Source organism: Micrasema longulum, unplaced genomic scaffold (genome assembly GCF_059751315.1).
Source record: "Micrasema longulum isolate JH-2025_06_02 unplaced genomic scaffold, ASM5975131v1 h1tg002231l, whole genome shotgun sequence".
Lineage (NCBI taxonomy): Eukaryota > Metazoa > Arthropoda > Insecta > Trichoptera > Brachycentridae > Micrasema > Micrasema longulum.
Genome location: NW_028279391.1, coordinates 23,917 through 46,499, shown reverse-complemented (window position 1 = coordinate 46,499; position 22,583 = coordinate 23,917). Strand labels below are relative to the sequence as shown.

Here is a 22,583-nt window from a genome sequence, read left to right as displayed (position 1 = left end):
GAATTTACCAATTTTTCCTGTCCACTCTCTTGCAAATGCCTTCTTGTATGCAATGCAAAAAAGAAAACTGCACTGGACTGATTATATGTACATAACTAAAATTCGGGAGTCACACAATTGAGGCCTCTTATTCCTATTTTTACTGTGTGCACTCCAAAACTGAACAGTAATTTGTTGTTTATTACAGTAGGAAAATTTTACGAAGGGCCCAGGGCACATTTTGCATTTTTAAAAAATAGTTATCATATTTGTATATCATACTTCCGAAGACAGCAGATAAAACTAGGCGCTTTTAAGGGTTTTTGGATGGTTCTAACTCTTAAAAAAAATGAATGATAGGACTTGTAAGTGGTGGATATCTGTAGTGTAAAAAAAAAAAACAAAGCTTTAGTCTTCTAGTGCCATAATCCAGGGAGAAAATATGGGAATACATTAGTATGACGTCAGACCTCATATCCTTTTAATAACAAGTTAGATAAATAATACCATCAAATGTCTTAACCTAATATTAAATTCACGCGAGCGATTGCGTCACACAGAAACAGAACGACGTCAGCAAGGCACACAATTTTTTTTTATAGGATCAAAATAACCTGGCAAATAAAATAAAATATTTAAGGCGTTAAATTGGGACAACATATCAGGCCAGGAACTCTTGAGCACAGGCAGATTACTCTCTCTTAAACATAGTTTCACTGATGTAAAAATGTCAATATCCAAAGTGATCGGGTTCAGCTGCCTGACTGGTCTTCCTATCAACATGGCCAGAAGCAGGTTGGTTCTGGAAGCCGGGAGGCACAACAGTCTGTGCTGATGCTGTCGGAGATATCCATCCGGAACATTATAATTGATATTCTGCAAAATGACTGAGTTCTCGGTAAATCATTTTATCAGCCTGGAAAAAATGGGTCGGTGTGAGCCCACTATGTCTAAGTTGCAAACTGTTTGTCCCCAGCGTGCCCAAGAGGAATGCAGTGGGATAGAGCTATGGATAACTACCATACTCCCTCGAGTAGAGATACCTCATTTTTTTTTTCTGAATACTTTCCACCATGGGGAAATATCTAATATCTGACCTCATGTGGACTCTATTTCACCGAAGCGCTCCCAAGCCTGAGACGAGGAAGTAATGAATGACTGTCTTCGCCGTGCCTGATGTGTTGATAACAACAAAAAAAATGTTCTGTGTATACGCCATAGTATATTATTATTATTAGTGGATGAAACATTAAATAAATATATTTATAGTACATATTTCCACGAGGGAAGTTTAGCCGTTTTTAAATACGTCAATATCTGAGATGAGCAGTCTTGAAAAAGCTGGTAGTAATAAAGATAGTTAATAGTAAACAAACAAGAGTACGGTCTCCTACAAGATGGACCGACTAATAAAGGAACTAACAGGGTCCTCCATTTAACGCTGGGGGAATGAAGGCATCTAGTGCTTGATATCCCCGAAGACCGAGACACTCAGCATTGAACAAGACGATGAAGAAGAGACTACTTGACAATTAAATTGCTCTGCCTACAGCTTTGCCGTAAACGGAAGTTTCTTTAAGGAATAAAATATAAGACAGCCGCTTAAGGGAGCTTGGTTTGAGTACCCTGGAAGAGCGGAGGCAATGTGGTGACTTGATTGAAACATTTAAAATCTATACAAAATAATATAATGTACCGAAGTTGAAATCAATGTTAACTATGAATAATAACTGTCATCTCAGAGCTGTTCATTAAAATTAAACACAGCCTCCTTCACATCCAACCCCAGGAAGGACTTCCTCCTGACAAACCGAGTTGTAGAGAAATAGAATAGCCTTCTCGGGAAAGTGATTAGTGCGCGTTACGTTGATGCCTTCAAAAACTGCCTGGACGAACACATACATTTATGTTTTCCATTTATATTTTTTATATTATTTAAAACAGTGCATTCATGGTCTCTATTGTCAATATACAGGTTGTTTTGGGTAAACTTGTGTATGATTTAATTGTTTCGATTGATCGTTTTGGCGATCTTCACTCTACAAAGATTCACCGCAAAAACGTCTTGTGCATTTATTTTATTTATTCTTTCTTTCAAAATTTTGTACGATTTCTTTTAAATTAAAGATAATGTTCCCTCATTGGGGTGTCCCGTGCTAAAGGCGAAATTTTATATCATTTTGAGACATTGACAAACATCATATGAGGCGTGTTACAAAGACAGCATTCACCACCATTTTTTGTTTGAGTAATATGAAATAAATGTTTTTTTTAGTACTTTTCCCAGACTGAAAAGATAATGTAATATTTTATTTAATAATTGCTGCCAAAAGTTACTCTCAATGTATATTTTATTTCGATTAATGAGTAAATTATTTTTAATTAATAGGTAGTTTTGGTTTGATTTTTGTTTTTTTTCCGTTAAGATACTCCCGTTATTGCTGCGGAACTAAATACATTAAATCAAAAATGTGTTTTATTATATAAATAAAAGTCGAGTGATACTTTAATCCCCAAATTTGGAATATCCAGTGACCGGTTTCATCGCTTTTGCGACATTTTTCGAGACTGGTATCTTTATTAAGGATTTGTATCTCATTTATATTTTTACTAATGACTTTTTACCCTTTGTTTTTCAGAAATCATAATTGACAAAAATCACACTCACGAAGGATGGGACACTAAAAATAAAATACTTCTCATTAAAATACCATTATATCAACTCATTAGTTAACCCAAAGAAATTTTGATAATGATCCTTAAGATAAAAATAACTTTATTTAATTTACTTTCATATAAATTTGAATTCTCTATTCTAACCTCTGTTTTGTATAAATACATTGAACTCCTTAATAAAGATACCAGTCTCGAAGATGTCGCGAAAGCGATGAAACCTGTTACTGGATATTCCAAATTTGTGGATTAAAGTATCACTCGTCATTTATTTATATAATAAATTACAATGAACTTCCTTCAAGAATTTTCACTTACAAACTTAAATGTTTAAAAAATGTATGGGATACTGCCATTTATGCATTTTTGTTTCGCTATCCATCCCCATATCTAACTCATTAGAACAACGATGGAGTTTGCTGTCTTTGTTTTAACACCCCTAACATGCACGAATGCCATTGCAAAACTTCACTAATAAGTATGTAAACGCTAACACATAATGTATAGCACTTTAGAAATTCTTTTCTTTGTAAACAGAAGGAATCCCTGAATTCTGGTGTTGAAGTTCCAAACCAGAATAATGTTGAATGGGTCTTCCTTTCCGAGTAACCTTTATGAGTATTTCTGCTATAATTTCTTGGAAGTGAGATCCATTTCGAGCTGCAGATCATGTATGGAATCTTTCTTTATCAGCGCCCTTTTCTCCGGATCTTTATTTTTCTTGGGTGTCTTTTTCTTTTGATGCCTGAAATGAAAAAAAAAAAGATTTATTGGATAAAAATATAGATATGTTATTTAATTATATAGGACTATCAACTATTAATACCTACTGCTTGTTATTATGTTTTATTAGGTCTGTGAAAAATGTATTTGTAAATAAATAAATGCGTAAATCTAAACAATATGTTAAATTAAACTTTATGTTTCAATTCCATGGGACTCTTGTCCTAAGATCAGTAAGCAATAGTGACAAAAATAAATAAAATATTTTATTCAAGTCTCAAAAAACCCTAGCGGTAAGGAGTTAAAAATTCACAAAAACAAACAAAACAAAAACACAAAATATTTTTTTAAAAATATTTGGTGTATGACTTTGCTTCTGCCATTTTTTTCCCAAATTCAAGGCCTTATTTTAAAAAACTGGTTATACATTTATGATTCAAAGTATTGTCCATCGCTGGCCACTACTTTCTCCCATCTTTCGGGCAGCGTATGAATCTCGCGTTGGAAAAAGTGGTCATCTTTTAAAGCGATCCACCAATCGATCCAATTTTTTACTTCTTATAAGACCGGAAGTGTTGGTCAGCCAGGCCGTGTGCCATTGATCGCAAGAAGTGATAGTCAGAAGGAGCAACGTCTGGAGAATACGGCGGGTGGGGCAGGACTTCCCATTTCCACGTTTCCAAGTATGTCATGACCACTTTCGCAACATAGGGTTAAGCAACTGTTCACAAGCAAACAACAGCCGTCCAACATATCTCTGTTTCAACACGTACGGCACCCATTTCCTTGTATCTGAATCATTCCTATGATTTTGAGGGGTTTTAAAATTGCTTGTCGAGTCACTCCCAATGATCGTGCCAATTCTTCTTCACTTTGACACGGGTCTACATCAAGTTATGCCTCCAGTTCTGCATCTTTGAAAATCTTCTCTCTTCCATCGCTATGGCTGTCTTCGACGTGAAAGTCACCATTCTTGAAGTGTTGAAACCGCTCACAACATGTTCTTTTACTAAGAGCGGCTTCACCCTACGTATTTGAGAGAATTCGATGAGCCTCAGCTGCAGATATCTTAATATTGAAGCAGAAAAGTAAAACCTCCCGCAAATTACGAGAATTTGGTTCCTAAACTGACCTGAGTTTTAATTATGATAATAAAAACACTCGGTCACTGGTAAAAATTAAAAATAAAAGTGGAATAAAACTATATATGTATTTTTATGGTTAATATTTTTTACACATTGTAAACATTTTTGAAAAGGGATATATTCGTAGACATTGATGGAATAGTATTTTACCTGTTAACAACTCCATTTTCCTCATCCATCATCCTCAGGATGGTGATCTGATCCGAGGAGTCGAGGGGAGCCACAGATATGTCCCTCACAGCACGGAACTGACCGCAGTTATTGAGGTGTTCGTTCTCCAATCGGAAGAAGTTCCAGATAAATCTCCTATAAAATTTATTGAATATTTTATGCATATGTAAGGCTGAGAAAAGTATTTCCGACAAAATCAAGAAAGGAGTTACGCATTGGTTTGGACATGTAGAGCAAATGGACAGATATAGATATGGCATGACCAAATCTAACAAACTCTTGAAGGTGGATGTGTCAAAAATTAGAATTATCAGCAGAAAGCGAGGTCTGCATGCAAAAGCAGAGTGATATGGAGTTCTATTCTCTCTGCCTACCCCTACGGAGAAAAAAATAAAACCAAGGCTCACCTGAAAACTTCCAACAGAGCCTGAATGGAAACCATAATTTCTCCATTAAGCCAGTTGTTCTGAACTATAAAGTAAGTCAAGCCCCAGAAGAATCTGAGTATACCATCTTCGAGGATTGCAAAATAATAATAGCCCTGAAAAAGAAAATGATTTTTTAGTAAAATTTTTAGTATTTCAAATTTAATAAAAATATAGTGGCAACAATAACAGCTTACATTTGAACTGTAAACAATTTCTTCTCGAAGTATTTTGTTCTCAGCATTTCCATCAAAGAGACCCCAATCCATTTTTAAATCCCACAGATATGCGTACATGGATGAAACACATTGGGACAGAATCCACATGTAGAAGTACGGATTGTCATAGTAATTATAGTAGGAACCTAGAATCAAATTTTAAAATCATTTACCATACGTAATACTGTTTTTGTATTTCGAGGATTGATTATATTGCAGCAAAATATTTTGAAAACATCAAAACGTCATGTAAACAACGTAAAATTAAAAATAAATAAATAAACCATGCATAGACTTTGCAAAAGTCCAGTGAGGAACTTCAGCCCTACGGGAAATTGGTTACAAAAATGTTTTCTTACATAGGTAAAAATTAGAGCATTAAATCACAGAAAAGTTTCTAGAAAATATACAAAAAAATATTTTTTAATAAAAACGAACTCCTTTGAACGACGTCACTAGTTCATATGAATCAACCAATGATAAGAGAATGGTGAAAGATATCCGGTTAACGGTATGTCAACAGACCAAAATGACATGTTTAAATATTGTAAAAAAAAAAAACAGAACAAGCAAAGCTGGGTAAAATAAATAGTTTATAAGAAAAATGTTCGCATGGGACAAACCTTCCTTGTAGTTTTTTAGTGTGGTAAAAATAACGACCAGGAATGTGGTGAAGTATTTTCCAGCGTTGAGGAGATGTGGGAAGGCGTCCTTGGTATCTCTGTAGCGTCTAACGCACTGCGCAAACCGGAACCATGCCGGAAGGCAGTTTACTATCGGCCTGATGAAGAAAGACTTCTCCATGCACTGGGATGTCTCTAATATCTCGCCAGCTGAAAACATAATAACAAGAAAGTTTATCAGAAATCTAACAATGTAATATTAAATGTCCAAATCCAAGACAAGTAAACTAGACTCCCTTTTTACACGGTGGATACGTTTCATGCAATACCACACCAAAATGAAGAAAATTGGTGAATAGGTTTCCTGGTAAAAAAAAAACGCATAAACAAGCCATCACGCCAGAGAAGATAGAATGCAATATCACTACATTGCATTCCTTCATCTTGCACGCTTGACACGATTTGTTGAATTTGGTCATGCCATATCTTTCTCAGTCTTCTTCGTTTCCTACATCCATCACGAGGCTCAATTCTGCCCTCTACCATAAACAAATCGACCGTTTGAAGCTGGCGATCGAACAGAAGCGGCCAGCATTGGTGAATAGAAGAGGAATCGTGTTTCATCAGGACAACGCCAGGCCGCACACATCTTTGATGACGTGCTGGAAGCTCCGGGAGCTCAGATGGGAAGTTCTTATGCATCCACCCTATAGTCCGGACCTGGCACCGAGTGACTACCACCAGTTCCTGTCTATGGCCAACGCGCTTGGGGGTACAAATTTAGCCTCAATAGAGGCCTGCGAAAATAGGTTGTTGAGTTTTTTGTTAATAGGGACAAGGGCTTCTACGAGAGGGGTATTATGAAGTTGGATTCTCGTTGGCAACAAGTTATCGAACAGATAGGCGCATATTTGACTTAAATCGGATGATTGTAACACTTTTTATAAAGCAACCTATTTTAATGTAAACTTACAACCAGGAACCCACGATATGCCGTTGGTTATGTAGAAACAGGTGATGAACTGGAAATCTAGAAGTGCCGTGACAAGGGAATTCAGTTGGTCTGCCATCCAGAAGTCAGCGAATGCTACTTGGAAGAACGGAGCCGCAATCATCCTTCCCTGTAAAAAAGAATAGTTTTATGCTTCATCTTTGTTTTATTAAAATTGAAACACAGTACAAAATTATTCTTTTTAGATTTATCCTTTGTTATTGACCAGTTGTAGTTATCAAAAGTTGAAGGTTCCATAGTGATCACCATTAGCGATTCCACTGAATAATGGTGAAATGAATCCTCGCTTCTTTGTACATCATATTGCTATATTCTAACTAAGTACGCACTGCACCATTGCACATATGTAATTAGAAACCGCCTTCGCATCAAGAGGAAACGCGGTCTCACTTTTCTCCATACAAAAACGTATTACCATATTTTTTCCCTGGATTATGGCACTAAAGCAATGATTTTTTTACACACTATAGATATTTAACATTGGCGTGTCTCCATCGTTGTGCTTTTTTGATAAATTGTTTCTAATAGGAGCTAGAAACATCCAAAAACCTAAAAAAGCGGCCAGTTTTACCAGCCATCTTCGGATGTACGGTATGTAAATATGTTAAATAATTGTGAAAAATGGAAAAGGTATCAACACACAAAATTTCATTCTTATACTCTTTCTTTAAAAAAATAACCAAATCCGTTCAGTTTTGGGGTGCTGAAAATGGGACAGAGTAATGTCAGTTTTGTCAATTTTAGTTAGGAAAAATTAATCCGAGGTGCAGTTGTCTTTTTCACACAGTATCGGGGAGGCATTTGCGAGAGAGAGAGAGACAGAAAAACAATGTTCAAATATCTATTCAACAAAATTGTCCGGCATCGCATATCCTCTTAATACAAGAACCAAAAAAAATATGTGTACAAAAATAACAAAATACAAATAATTTCAGGTGTATTTTGGATCTTGTTAATTCGAACATTTCTCTGTTATTGGTGGCGTCTGTCTATTATTATTATTATGGGTAACTTATATAGCGCCATTTTCGTAATATAATACATCAAGGGGGCTTTACAAAGTGATTATATAAAGATATAAATTTAATTTTAATTTAAGAAAAACAATGTACTTTGTCACCACATGCTAAGGATTTATTCAAATGATTTGCAACTGAAGGAATGTCTCAATAGAATATTTAAAAAATGTCTTTAAATGCTCTTCTTGATGCTTGGCAATCGCGATGGGAATCTTCCCCTTCAGGGAGGGTTACCTTTTTTTCCCTTCAATCCGTCAGCGCTGAAAATCATCTTGGGTTATCCCCAATCACTGGACTACGCAGTTTTTATCAGGTCATGGTAAATTTAATCCCAAATTTTTTGTTTTCAATATTGTTGACTCCCCTTCATTCTGCTGCGGATATTCTAACCAATCTTTTGAACACATTCTGTGGTCTTGTCTCTTCCTACCTCTCTATGATTACCAAATAGAACTTCTCGCTACTATCCGTGGCCCTGTTATAGGTCCTGTCGGATATACAGATCTGGTGGCTTCCAAAAAGAATTTCAAGGCTTTTAAAAAGTTTTGTAATCATTTCGGCGAAATGATCATATCCAATCAATTTAATCCCAGTAAGTGAAGAATTCACTTCCCTCTTTTCTCAATCCAATGAAGTACATATTATATATTATGTACTTCTGGATTACTTTCTTTCAGCACAAAGATGCTAAGGCTACCAGATTACAGAAACCTCCTTTTTCGTTTGACAACGAGAAAAATTTCCGAGTATGTGGGCACCGCCAAGGAGACTTATGTCCTCAGATGCGGTGTGCGGTAAGTGGTGGGCAAGCTGTATATTCAAACAATTTTATGGTGATAGTGTTTAAAAACAGTTATGTAAAATAAATATCAGATAAGCACATACTACTGTATGTGCTCTGTGGTTAATTGGATAATCTTAAGTCAATACAGAAACAAATAATGATTAAACTGATATGTTTTGTATTGGATAGAGACTCTATTCTCAAAAACATAACGGAGTATTTAAGTCATCTAATAATTGGGTGTTTTTTATGTAGGTAGGTAGGTATGTCACTGAAGCTTGTATTTTACGGATCAGAATTTATAATTTTTAAAATTTTTTAAATTAAACTCTTCGTTCTAATTCTCAAGGCACTCTCTTAATACCCATCCACAATTCCTCTTTCTTCTCTAACTCATATAGTGTCCATGCGGCTCGACTGTGGAATCATCTTCCATCCACCATCAAAGATGTTAAAAACATTATCTCTGTTTAAATCACGTCTGAAGAAACATCTCCTTTCTTTTCCTTAATCTCTCCTCCTTTCCTTTTTCCTCTTTCCTTTTTCCCATTGAGTAATAGTTTTGATTTAAGGTAATTTATAAACAAATACGTTTATTTCTATTTTTATATACTTTTAGCTTTTTAATCATTTTTTTTCTATTGAATATGTTCTGTAACTTGAATTATAAAAATAAAACTTTTATTTTATTGGTTGGTTGGAAGAAATTGCCATTTGGCAATAAGCCCGCCAATGTACATTATGCACAAATAACATTATGTACAAAAAGTTAAATAAATATATAATATAATACGACAAATAATTACTCCAAATAATTTATGATTTACAATCACCATTATTTTCTTATCTGCATACAGTGGTGTACAGGGGAACTTATCAGTATTCCAATTGCAATGAACCTAGATGATAATGACGGAGATTCAAAATATTTCTTTTAATATGTATTGATAAAACTACTCACAATAATCTTTAGGAACCAGAATCTCGCCTCGTGTTTAAATATCCGCAGCGGGTTCAAGATGAATACAAACATCATTCCCGAAAGGACTAACGGGTTCACCAAAGGTGGTACGCTGAGACTCGAACTGTAGAAGAAACTCAGTAGGCTGAGGGCCCACACCACCCCAAATACGGCCGCCATTTCCATCAAGTGCTGCTCGGAGAGATGGTTCCGGGGATCCAGTTCGAAGATCAGGACATGGTTGACTCCCGAAGATCTCCATCCGTACACGTTCACGCCGATCAAGAAAAGGAAGGCGATCATGAGGAACGGGCCGCGATACAGCCGGAGAGCCATTATTACTTCTTCTTTTGAGCTGTGGAATAGACCTGAAAAGAAAAATAATATATTTTTAATAAGAGCTACAAGGATTTATCCAAATATTTTGATGTTGAAGTCATTTAAAAATAATTGTAAATAACCAATGAAAAAAAAAAAAAAAAAAGGAAAGTTTGTACCTAATGATTAATGTGCTGTCAAAAATTAATAAGAAATATTTTACAGAGTCGTAAATAATTCACTATTAGAAAATGGGAATCGAGTTGGGTAGAGGGATTCGAACCTTGGACCTCTGATATGTGAGTCCACAACACTAGTCAAGGGACCACAACCAGATTCCGATTTTCCATGTTAAATCATTTAACAAGGTACCTACCTATTAAAAAAAAAACATAACTCTGATATACCAAGCGGTTTTAAAAGATATTGGCTTAGGCTGTAAATATAAATAATTATCAAGGTTTAAAAATAATGAGGAAGTTCATGCGTTGACCATAGACTATAATAAAAAAGAAAAATTAAAAAAAAAACCCAAAATAAGGTTGTCATTCATAAACTACAAAATAGTTTGTAAATTGTAATAAGGTGCCGAGCCCGTACTTACTAAGTTCACAAAGCTTGGCTTTTTTAAAATGCAATTTCAACCATATGTGAAAGTGATACTTTGTTAATGTTGTCAGCGAAAACCAATTAGGTACTTATACCCATATGCAGAGACAAAACTTAAGGTGAGGAAATTACATTCTAATTTTAAATGCAGAGAATAACCCGAAGGTGAAGACAATAGAATGTACTTTCCTCATGTTAAGGTTTGTATCTGCATATGGGTATTAGACACTTACATAGTGTCATAAACATAAACCGATCAATCCAATCCAACCCCAGCGGCATCGGTACTAAGTTAGTCACCCATTTGGATTTTATTACTTAGGTTCATATTTTGAAAATTATGTTTTTAAGCGATTGAAGAGTTTTTTCTCAACTGTTGGCAGTATTTTTGTTCGGTATGTCCGAGAAGAAGCTTGTTACAAAAGTGAATAAATGTATGAGAAAATGACAAACTAAAATGTCAGCTAATGTTTCCTCATTATGTCCGAGATCTCACTGTTTCCGTGATCGTTATAACCAAGTTTGACTGTGTTTTTAAACTTTGATTTCAATTATCATTCTCTTTTTTACCGATGGACAGGGCACTATATTGGTATATTAATGTTAATTTTTTTTTATTATATGAAGGTAAGATGATCAATTGTGTCAATCTAGGGACTATGAAATATGGCAATGTAAAAACACCCTTTAAAGAAATACTTGATGTCAACCATGTTGGGAATTGAACCTAAGATTTCAAGCTTACATAGTCAAATGATTTATTGTTTTAGGAGTTGAAATACCTGAAAATTCTACATGGGATAATATGCTTTACTCCTACTGATATAAGTAAAAGAAAGGCATATTATGTCAGATTGATGTTTGAATACATAGAAGCATACCAGAAAGTATCACCGATATGACCAGAACGATGAAGGATCCGGAGAAGAGTCCCACTTTGAAGGTAGTCCAGGGACTCTGCTGTTCCCCGAGAGGTGGAACCCTGAGCCTCTTCATCGCTCGCTGGCGGTCTCCACCCTCCAGTTCGCTGGTGACGGCCGCCTCCGTGTCGCTGATGAGACGGTCGATGTCTTTATTGACATAGAAATGAGACTGCTCCACGTTTTCCGCACGCCATTTTGCGCCAACCGATACATTTAATAACTGAAATGGGGGAAAAAAATGATCAAACTACTTTATTCGGTTTAAATTATTTTTAGAAATGGAGTTCTGTTTTCATCTTTTTTGTCTTCAACTGAATTGATTTCTGAGTTTTATCGAGTAATATCTGCAAAAAACACCACAAAGGTAAATTCTGAATTCAACAAAATAAAATTTTAATAGAGATGAAAAAACTTTTCAGATATTGTTATAATGGGTGCTTCATGGTATGGTCGGAGATTCAAACCTTACTCTACTTTAATTAGATTCCTATTACTAAATGTTATAAAGTATTTGTATATAACCACTAACCAACTTTTCAATGCCTGCGGGTTTCGAGACGTACCCGTCTCTTCGTCAGGACACCAACATGCAAACCAACATGCAAAACCTACTATACACCATCACCATAGTTGTTGTACAAAAATATAAAACCAACATGACATGCATTAATAAGCACATACACTGATTAGGAAAAACATGCAATGATTAGATTATGAAAATATTCTATGTTGTTTGAGAAATAGCTGAAAAAAAAAAAAGGTGGGGGAGAGGGTACGTTTAATAGGTTTAGGGTGACCGTTACAATGGAACATCGTATAACGGGCTGTACTGAAAGGTTGTTTGATAGGAACCATATTTTTAATTTTAAAAATATTTTTATGTTTTTGTGCAACAACTATGGTGAAGGTGGATAGTGGGTTTTGCACGTTGGTTTATTTAGTGTCCTGACGAAGAGATGGGTACGTCTCGAAACCGGTAGACATAGAAAAGTCGGTAAGTGTTTATATACAAATATTTAATAACATTTAAGTAGTAAACCACTAAGTCAATGTTGTAAATATGAATATTTCAACAAATGACAAGAATACAAATATTTGGTCTAAGAATGTTCAATTTATCGTAGAAATAATATTACCAAAAGTTACAAGGGTGAAATATCTGAGTGGCTACTGCATATTTTTTTCTGATTTGATTTGGTTTAAATAGAGAATCGAAGGGAAAAAAATAGTAAACATTTATTTAAGCGCCTTAATTTCTTCAAATTCAACTGCATACATATTTTAACTGATAAAATTAATTAACAGATGGGTCAATAAAACAACAAAAAAATGTAAAGAATGTATTGTTATTAATAAAATACTAACAATATTTGTATCTTGTGTATGCTTTAATATGTTGAATGCAACTCGTGCAAGCTTATCTTTACTGCATTTAACCAATATATACATAACTTTTGTACATCTGAAAATTGCATTAGATTTAAAATTAAGTATGTAAATAGATTAAGTGAGTTGTACCAAATGTCATTGGTATCGCACACAAACTCTATTGAATATAAAGAGGTAAACATTTAGTCGAGATTAGATAAGTAAAGTAAACAATAGGTAGCTTTGTGAATATTGCAATAATGTTACCAAACAAAACATTGGGTAATAAAGGAGTTGATTAATCTCAAAATACACTAGAACCTAATGAATGTACATTACTTATACAAAAAACCCGAATACCCAAGTAAAATTCCATAAGAAACAGAACATAGGTTTCAGCTACTTTACTTCACAGAGAAGGGCAGAATGGAGAATGTTACACAGTGTGTTAAGTGATCACTTAAATCAATCAATGACAGGTCATGAGCCCTGTAAATGCCTAGACTTCCATATTCCCCTCTCAAAGATGTTTTCCCTCTCTGATGCAACAAATTTGGGTCTAAATAACTCCCCGGGGAGGAAATCCAGCCTGTCCGCAAACACTTGGACATTCTTGACTATAAACTGACATGCAACGAGCATATAGATAATACAGTAAATAAATCACTGAAATTACTTAGCTTCATTAACAGAATATCCTTTGATTTTACTAATGTCCGTACAATCAAAACTCTTTATTGCTAAACTATTCGCCCTCTTCTAGAATATGCCCGTGGTCTGGTCTCCATTCTATGTCAATCGCATAAATCACATTGAATCAGTCCAACATCGCTTGCTTCGAAAAGTAGTGTGGATGCTTGGACTAGAGAGAGGTAATTATTCTTATGCTGAAATAGTCAATGTTAAATATTTCTAGTCTACAAAATCGTAGAACTAATATTGATTCCATATATACGTTCGGCATACTAAATGGTATAATCGATGTTCCATCATTACTGGGACAAGTAAAATTCAATATTCCGACTCGTAGGTTGAGAAACAATGAAGTACTGTTCATCAATCAGCAAAGAACAAACTATGGCCTTAATTCTCCTATGACCCGTCTTTGTTGTATTGTTAACTCAAGACAAGATCTGGACTTTTTTGGTTTAAGTTTACAACAATTTAAACGAGCACTAAATAAATCCAGATCTTGTCTTGATGTCCCTTATTTTTGTCAATGCTTCTTTTTTTAAAAATGTTTTAAACTATTCTTTTATTGTAATATTTAAACCCTATAAATTGTATACATGGACAAGGTCCGTTAATAAATAAATACTCAAAACATTGTTGAAGGCGTAAAATGTTTCATGGGCAAGGGATATACCAGTGCGGAAACATTGTTATAAATAAAATAATAAAATACTTTATAAATTACCTTATCATGTTTCTTCAGTATCTTCCTAAATCCAGTGTGGTTCAGGTTTTGGTAGTTCTGCAGCAATATCAGGCTGAGATAGAACTCGCTGAAGGCCAACTTGAGTTCCTGCACCTTCCTATTAGATATGACGGTCTTCTTGCCATCGGAACGCTGCTTCACATCGGCCGAGCTCTTCATTTCGCTCTGCAGGTTGGCAAACTTCCTTGTGGCCTCTGCTAACTTTTCTGGAAATCAATCAATCACCGTTTCTATGGCAGCTACGAAAACTATTGTGTTGTGAAAATATCCACTTTTCAGTAGAGCTGATTAAATATGCGGAATCGAGGAAGTTCAGTGCTAGAGGAAATGGAATTTTTCTTACATGTGGTAAAAATTAGAGCATTTAATTGTAAGGTGAAAATTCTCAAAAATATGAAAAAAATTATTTTAGTAAAAATAAACTGCGGTGCATCATCACAGGTTTATGAGACCATGTCGAGCCATAATCGGCAGAACAACGTAAGCGACACTTTTGGTGAATTGCATTTTTTAAAAGAAAAGAGTTCCTTATTGCCCCCTGCACAAGTGTTAAAAACATCATTGCTCTATAAAATTCACCGGCCACATTTAAAGGTATTTAAAAATAAAAAAATATTAATAAATTTCACTAAAGGTACATGTTTTTTTTAAAAATTCTATACATATCTACTTTTACACATCTAGTAAATGTTATCACAACATGTTATAACAACAACAAAAAATTACAATATTTGCAAATAAATAAAAATTATAGGCTAATTTACGGCATTGGAAGCAAAGATATGATGTCATTCTGTAGTTTACCAAGTTAATTTTGATAAAAAATTATAAATTGAGTTGCAAATGTAGTTTAAAAAACTTATTTCAGATGGTTAGAAAATAGTGCTAAGCAAACATAGCAATATCCATCAGCCATTTTATTAGATCAATGACAGGCTTGAGATTTAAATTTTCAAAATGGCCGTGCCATACAAATATTAAGAAAGTTGTTTGAATTTGTGTTTCTACTAAAGCTAATTTATTGGTCTCTTAAAGTTTAAGTTCAGTGAAAATAACATTTCTAACATAAAGATTCTCTTTGGCATTAGTGTAGCAGTTTTTGTTATTTTTCTCGAAAACACCAAAACGGGAGTTTGCTATCTTTGCTTCCAATGCCGTCAATTATAACAACACAACAACAACAAACCATCACGCCGTTTCTCCGCAAGGGTAGGCAGAGAGGATAGAACGCCACAACACTCTATTTTTGCATAGAGATCTCGCTTCCTCTACATTCATACATCTTCTCATGCACGCGCGCCGATTATTCCGACTTTTGACAAGTCCATCTTCAAGTATTTGTTGGATTTGGTCATGCCATGTCTTTCTTGGTCTTCTTCTATTTCTGCATCCATCAACATTCGCATTGTAAATATTCTTAGCCGTTCTTTCGCTGTCCATTCGTTCTACATGTCCGAACCAGCGCATAGCTCTTTTCTTGATTTTGTCGATAATGCTTGTCTCAGCCTTACATAATGTACGGATCTCAATATTTTTGCATCTATCGTACATAGTTTTACCACACATTCGCCTGAGAGATCGCATTTTGACAGCATTTCTGTTTTTCCAAGTCCATACTTCGCTCCCATACATCAGAGTCGGGACCAGGACTCCATTGTGAACTGCTAATTTTGCCTCTTGCGACAAACATTTATTTGCCAAGGTCGATTTGAGTGCACCGTTCACTATGTTCCCGGTACTCACCCTCCTTTCAATATCTTTCTCAGTCATTCCATACCTAGTAAACATACTTCCCAGATACACAATTTCCTCTACTTGTTTTAGTATAACTCCATTCACAGTGATTTTACATTTAGTCACACTTTCATTTCTTTCAAAAACTATCACATTCGATTTATCGACATTCATCAGCAAAACTCTTTACGTACCTACTACAAATTACTTACCAGAATAAAATGTATTGATTTTCTTTAACTCTTGATCACAGTAATGGAAAAAGTTTTCGTCAAAATTTGCGAAATGGCGGGACACTATTTCTTGCTCTACATTTTCTGATGATGGAGCTGCCTCTACTGCAGAGTACAGCATTGTTTTCATTTCCTAAAATAAATACAAATAAAATGTTTGATGTCACCCAGCACAGCAAAATAAAGAAAATACAAGTCATTTAAAGCATATAATCCTGTAAATCCATAAGTCTTTTAAAAGTTTAAAGGAAAAAAAAACTTAAAAGAAATGCTATAAGGTTTTTTTACTTAATTAAGTAATGAGCTTACGTCGTAATTGATGTACTGTTTTCTCCATTCCGGCGTTATGTGAGCACCTAAGTGCTCAGCGAACTTCATTTTCCCTCTTCAACTATTTATATTCCGAGTGAATGTTTTTCTCAAAGTTCAGTTGTGAATCAGACGGTTTTGACATTTCTTCTTGAAAGATATATTTTTCCTTTGATTACATTGTGTTGCCCACGTGATTACAAGACTTGCCAATAGAAAAAAACGGCAAAAAAAATTCAGGTAGATACCTATTTTTTTATTACTGGCAACACTGAAAACAGCTGATGTCTGGTGCGAATATGTTTACAAATGGCGAAATTTGTAAAACGTGGACCAATGGAGTTTGAAGGAATATTGTTGTTTTAGAATAAAACACCTGTGTCCTTATTACGTTCTTAATTGTAATAAAAGTGTGCGAATACACGTGTGTTTTTAAAACTGTACCGCTCATGTACCCTTTGAAGGGTTAGCGCAATATAATTTTAATACTCTGACAGTACTCGACTCACGATGAGAATGTTTAAAAATTGTTCAATTTTCCTTTTGGTTTGTGTTGTGCTGTGTTATTCACAAGTCACGAATGACACCAATAGCACAGAAAAGTTTATTCCAACTAATGAGTGGCAGGTGGTGAAGAAAGGTAAGATATTGTACCGAATAGGCAGTTGATAAATACAATTTGAATGATGAAAACATTTAGTTTTGTTTCTGTATAATGTTATTTCATTAAAAAATTACACAGTATTTTATTTTTGGGATGAGAAGAGACTTCAGCTTCAAAATTGACATTTATTTTTTCTAGTCTCAGCTTTTCTAAATCTATCACAAAAGTTTGTCTCATAAATTATACTGTATTTATTGATTCTGTAATATATTTGGGCCTTTGAATCGGGTTGTGGTCCCGTGGTTAGTGTTGCGGACTCACGGATCAGAGTGAGTTTTTTAAAACTCCTTGAAAATTGAAATATTTTGGTTAATTTTAAGAACGCTAATATTTCCTATTTTACTAAAATAATAATAGGCATTGACAGGTCATTCTCAAAATTCGAGTAACTTTAAGTTATTTACCTGGTTCAAATTTGTCTTATCATATGGCTTCCTTTTCCGTCATGTTCCTTGAACCTGTCGAAAACATTTTAACAAAAAATCTTTTCATAATCCAAGTTGAAAATTTGTGGATATAAGTGCCACTTGTCTTTTATTTCTATAATAAAGTACTATGATAGTTGTTAACCTGAGGATTTCCTTTTCTGTGTGAAAAACCTGAATCAGTCTCAGGTTTCAGAGGTGTTTTCAAACATACGGAGTTAGTAATTCAGGAGTACTGAATAATGGATCTAATATTTTGAACGAGACTATGAATATTTGATAATAATTCATGCAATTAAAATGTTCACGAATTATCAATGTCTTTGTTCTTCCAGGTCAACCGATTCCTCAGGGTCTTCATGTTCGCATGAATTTCGAAACTGGAATTACCGAAGCAAAGTATCCAGACCCCACGGAAGGAGGAGCGAAGACGTCACTATCCGCATTGCAAGAATCCAAAAATATAAACTTTACAGAAAATTCTACGAGTAACGAAAACCCCAAAAAATTCAAAAAGGCGGAAACATTATTTAAAGAGGAATTAAAAGAAGCGTTGAAAAATATCCCAAGTGATCGCTTTGAAGCTAAAGATAAGTACAGAACCCTAGAGCAAATAAAAACGGCTTTTAACACTTTGAAAATGAACATTGGAGATTCAGAAATAATGCGAGCTTTGTTTGATAGATACGAATTAATCAACAAGTTCTTTCCGCAAACCAATAATGTCCAAGAAAAGCTTGAAGAAGAAACAGTGGACAGTCCAGCCGCCGTTGAAATATTAAATATCTTAGTAGATTTAGAGTACTTAGTTCATCAGTTCGATAACGCCATCGAATTCACTAGAATCGGAGGATTTGAAAAAATAATATACCCACAGTTGAACAGTACAGATAGCACTTTGAAAGCCGAAGCGATAAAATTACTAGGGTCCTCTGTGCAAAATAACATACAAGTTCAAATGCACGCCTTGGATACTAACGCGGGGAACTTCCTCCTAAAAATTTTAGCCTTAGAAAAGAACGAACACGTAAAGGCTAAAGCTGTTTACGCTTTGAGTTGTTTAGTCAGAAGATACCCTATTGCGCAAAAGCAAATCTTTTCTAAACATGGGATGGATGTTGTAAACAAAATTCTGCTGTCGGAAAATCCCTCTTACGTTAAGTTGAAAATTAAAATAATAGTCTTGCTCGAAGATTTGGTTCTCGAGCATCAGTCCGTGTTGGAAAATCACATTCCCGGAAATCCAATAGATGATGAAAAGTTGAAGCAATATTATCAAGTGGACTTGATGAGTAAACTGGCAAACCCAGTCTCTTGCAACATCCTCAGTAAGTTACTGCAGGAGTATTTTGAATATGATAGCACTAATGTTGATCATATCGATAAAATCTTCTCAGTTATAAATACCTTCAGTCACATATGCAAACACCACCATTACAAAGACAAGAACCTCTTGATTTTGTTCCACAATATGCAGACCCTTTACGGGAAGATTGTTGCTGAAAGAAAACAGGATAGTTCGGACGAGTCCTTAGAAGATATGGAGTTTTATGTTCATATTTTAGATATGATTGACAATTATATTGATCTTTTGAATGAGGCTAAAGTCAAAGACGAATTGTAAATTGTTTATGAATGTATTTACTCTTGTAAGTATTAATTTATTTAATGTTTAAATATGAATGCGTGCTGGATTTTTTACTGTGCCGAGTATTTAGCATTTGTTTTGGTGTAGTAAACAATGCATTTCAATATATTATACCACAAAGTTTAAAATACCCGTATAAATATATAGTACTTAATGTTAAATAGAATGAACCATGCTCTCCCATTTTTTTTTATGTGACAATGATAATATAATACATACATGCATGTATGTAATAATGTCACGTGAATATGTTTCTCATTAATATTTATTATGATTCTATTTCATAGTCAACAGCATGATTAATAACTAGGTTCTGGATAATACAAGATCGTTTTTGTGAATATCAATATGCTTTTAATTCCGTGTACTTAAGAAATTATTACACTTTGTGTATAAAAATAGAAAAAAGACAAATAAAATGGTATCTTTCAGAAAGTTACCTTTGTAATTTAAAATTTATAAACTAAATATATATACTGTTTTTATGCAGTACACAGAATTTTTATTTTTTATTTTGAAACATTTTTTAAAATGATTGATGATATCTTCATTGATCCAAAGTTATAACAGTTTTTAAAAAAATGCAAAACTTGATAATTTTATATCTTTATGTTATATGAGTGTATAAGAAGCAAACTCAGAAATCTCCATTGAAGGAGTTACTGAGATATTTGCGAAAAACTTTGAGAAAAGAATTGTGAGATTTCTAATTATGCTTCACTAACTCAATGGAGAATGCTAAGTTTGTGGTGTCAAGTAGTACAATTGAAATCTGTTTTTTCAAGATTAAGAGACGGTTTTGAATCACGCTATTATTTAGGCAGGTTGGTTTTAATGTATATTTTATTTTGGCAACTAATTTTCCGTTTTTGGTGGAGATTTCTAAGATTGCTTCTAAAACCCTCATATATCTTATAATATCAAACACATCTAAATATTACAGCAAAAGTCACACTGTCCAATAAGTTGTGACACAAGTGTTTTATACTTTAGCATTATAAAATACATTATTTATAAATGTTCTAGTCATTTAACCTACAAATATTATGTACGTTGACTGAAAGGTTTCCTGTTTTAAATGAGTATTTTTTTCTGTGCACACATTGTATATAAAATAAAAAATATGGGTTCCTATTTCTCTGAAAATATTGCCTTATATCTACTATTTTCATAGTATGAATTGAAGAGTTGCCATTTTTTTACAAATTGAAAATAACCAAGCGAATGCAAAATAAACAATTGCCTTTTATGAGGTTGATTGATTTGCTCCACCCCTGACATGCTTCGAGCTGATGTGTATGCATTATGTAGCCTAATAAGTACCGAGCGACAAGTTAAAACTTGCCATGGTTTATTTACAACAGGTTGCTGACCACTGCAAAATCCTGTTCAGTGCTTAAATATTGGGCAATGCTCCAGCACACAAGGCGTTAGTGTCAATAGCTGCTATTTTGAGGTCATGGTGTGCTGTCTACATGAAAGGTTGGCGGGGGTCAGGCGGATGTTCTACCAGGAAGTTATATAAATGTAGTATCGCTGGACGAATTGCATACATGTCAAAGGGGGACTACATTGAAAAATAAGTTACAAAAACTCTTTTTCATCCGCTTCGATATAGGTCAGGCAGGGATGAAGCATATCAACCAATCCTTGTATACAATTGATTGGTTCATGTATGTTTTGTATATATTATATTTCACATGTTTTGTTACATAGCTGTAAAATAACAAAATTTGTAAAAAATATGACTTTCCATTAAACTTATGTTAAAATGTATCAAAATTTTTATGTAAAGCCTTGAGGAATTGCTGACTTACAAAACAAAATTTGTGAGATGTGGCTTTTAAAATTTCAACTTTAACTTTTGACATTTTAATTTAATCAAAAACTTGTGCGAATGTTTTCTTCTTATATTACCGTAACTGTGGACTGTAAATAAAGGTGTTGCTACTCTATAGATATTTATTTTTGGAAGATTAAAGTTAAATGAGGTGTGCTCTGGTACTGTAGGGACACTTAAAAAGGGGCCCGCTGAACAACTGTTATTTCAGGAGCTAGGCAAGCAAAGCAGGAGCAGAAAAAAAGAAAGAGAGCCTATTTAACTCCCTTATAAAGATAGCCATTGTGGGTAGCTCCACAAATAAAACAATGCATCTAATTTACTGGAACCTACCCACAGGAACACCAAATCTAAACAAAACCTAAAATGCCTCTATCTCATAAATGAACTTCTTTTAGTTGGTGATTTTTTCTTACGATCTTATGTTTATTATTTTATAAATAGATAACTCTGTATTCTTCATTATGTTAGTTGAAATTACAATAAAGCAAACAAAAAATGGCATTAAATTTTTATTGTATTATATTAATTTAAAATCAGTTCCCCTGAAATATTATTTTAATACTTTATATAAAACAAATATAATATGAACGAACACACAGGAACAATTTTTTTCCTGATTTCCCTAAGCCAAAGAATGAAATGCATATGTTTAAATACAAAAATTATACTTGCATACATTTATCCTTATAAAAAACAGTGGTTGAATGCACATGTCTTCTGTTTCCTAAAACTTAAATTATTTTAGGTTAAATTTATTTTTAAGATATTATAAGTGTTTATAATCTATAAATTTCGTTATGTGATATTGGTTTAGTAACGAGTAATGAAATTCCAGATTTTTTTTAATTGTATCTACTTTACTCCACATGTTTTATGCAAATTTTTAATGTTTTTTTTTTTTTTTTTTAGTAAAAAGAAATATTTGCGTTCTTATGATTTACCCAAATATTTAATTTTGAGGGCCATTTTCAACGAGTTGTAAATAACTCACTATTAGAAAATGGAATCAAGTTGGGGTAGAGTGGGATTCGAACCACAGACCTTTTATAAATATATTAAATTAAACACTTTGTTTTAAGGCCACTTGAATTTATTTTGAGGCACTATTAGTTTTGCACTACTAGTATATAACCACACCTGCCAATGGAAAGATCCATGCTTTCCAAAACTAGTGGTATTTCAAAATAAATTCAAATGGTCTTAAAACAAAGCATATAATTTAATATATAATAATGTTATTCCACAAATTTAATGACAATTCTATAAACATCTTCATATATGTTAATAAAGATGACACACAATTTATTCGCATTAATAAACTTAAATCATTTTTCATAT

General features: G+C 33.9%; 2 protein-coding genes across 2 annotated transcripts; one reads left to right on the top strand and one right to left on the bottom strand.

Annotated features, from left to right (window-relative positions):
• Positions 1–3,173: 3,173 nt before the first annotated feature.
• LOC148272684 (solute carrier family 53 member 1) lies at positions 3,174–16,866 on the bottom strand. The gene is made up of 11 exons (XM_088239722.1): positions 16,666–16,866; positions 16,336–16,489; positions 14,369–14,595; positions 11,542–11,803; positions 9,734–10,101; positions 6,931–7,078; positions 5,958–6,167; positions 5,314–5,480; positions 5,099–5,232; positions 4,671–4,826; positions 3,174–3,397 (listed from the first exon to the last, which is right to left on the bottom strand). Exons 1-11 carry the CDS (start codon positions 16,732–16,734, stop codon positions 3,280–3,282), a joined length of 2,013 nt encoding a protein of 670 aa, XP_088095848.1. The 5' UTR covers positions 16,735–16,866; the 3' UTR covers positions 3,174–3,279.
• A 66-nt stretch (positions 16,867–16,932) lies between these two features.
• On the top strand, positions 16,933–21,746 carry Sil1 (Sil1 nucleotide exchange factor). Its single transcript, XM_088239723.1, has 2 exons — positions 16,933–17,305; positions 18,090–21,746. The coding sequence occupies exons 1-2, from the start codon at positions 17,176–17,178 to the stop codon at positions 19,376–19,378; spliced, it is 1,419 nt and encodes a 472-aa protein (XP_088095849.1). The 5' UTR covers positions 16,933–17,175; the 3' UTR covers positions 19,379–21,746.
• Positions 21,747–22,583: the final 837 nt, after the last annotated feature.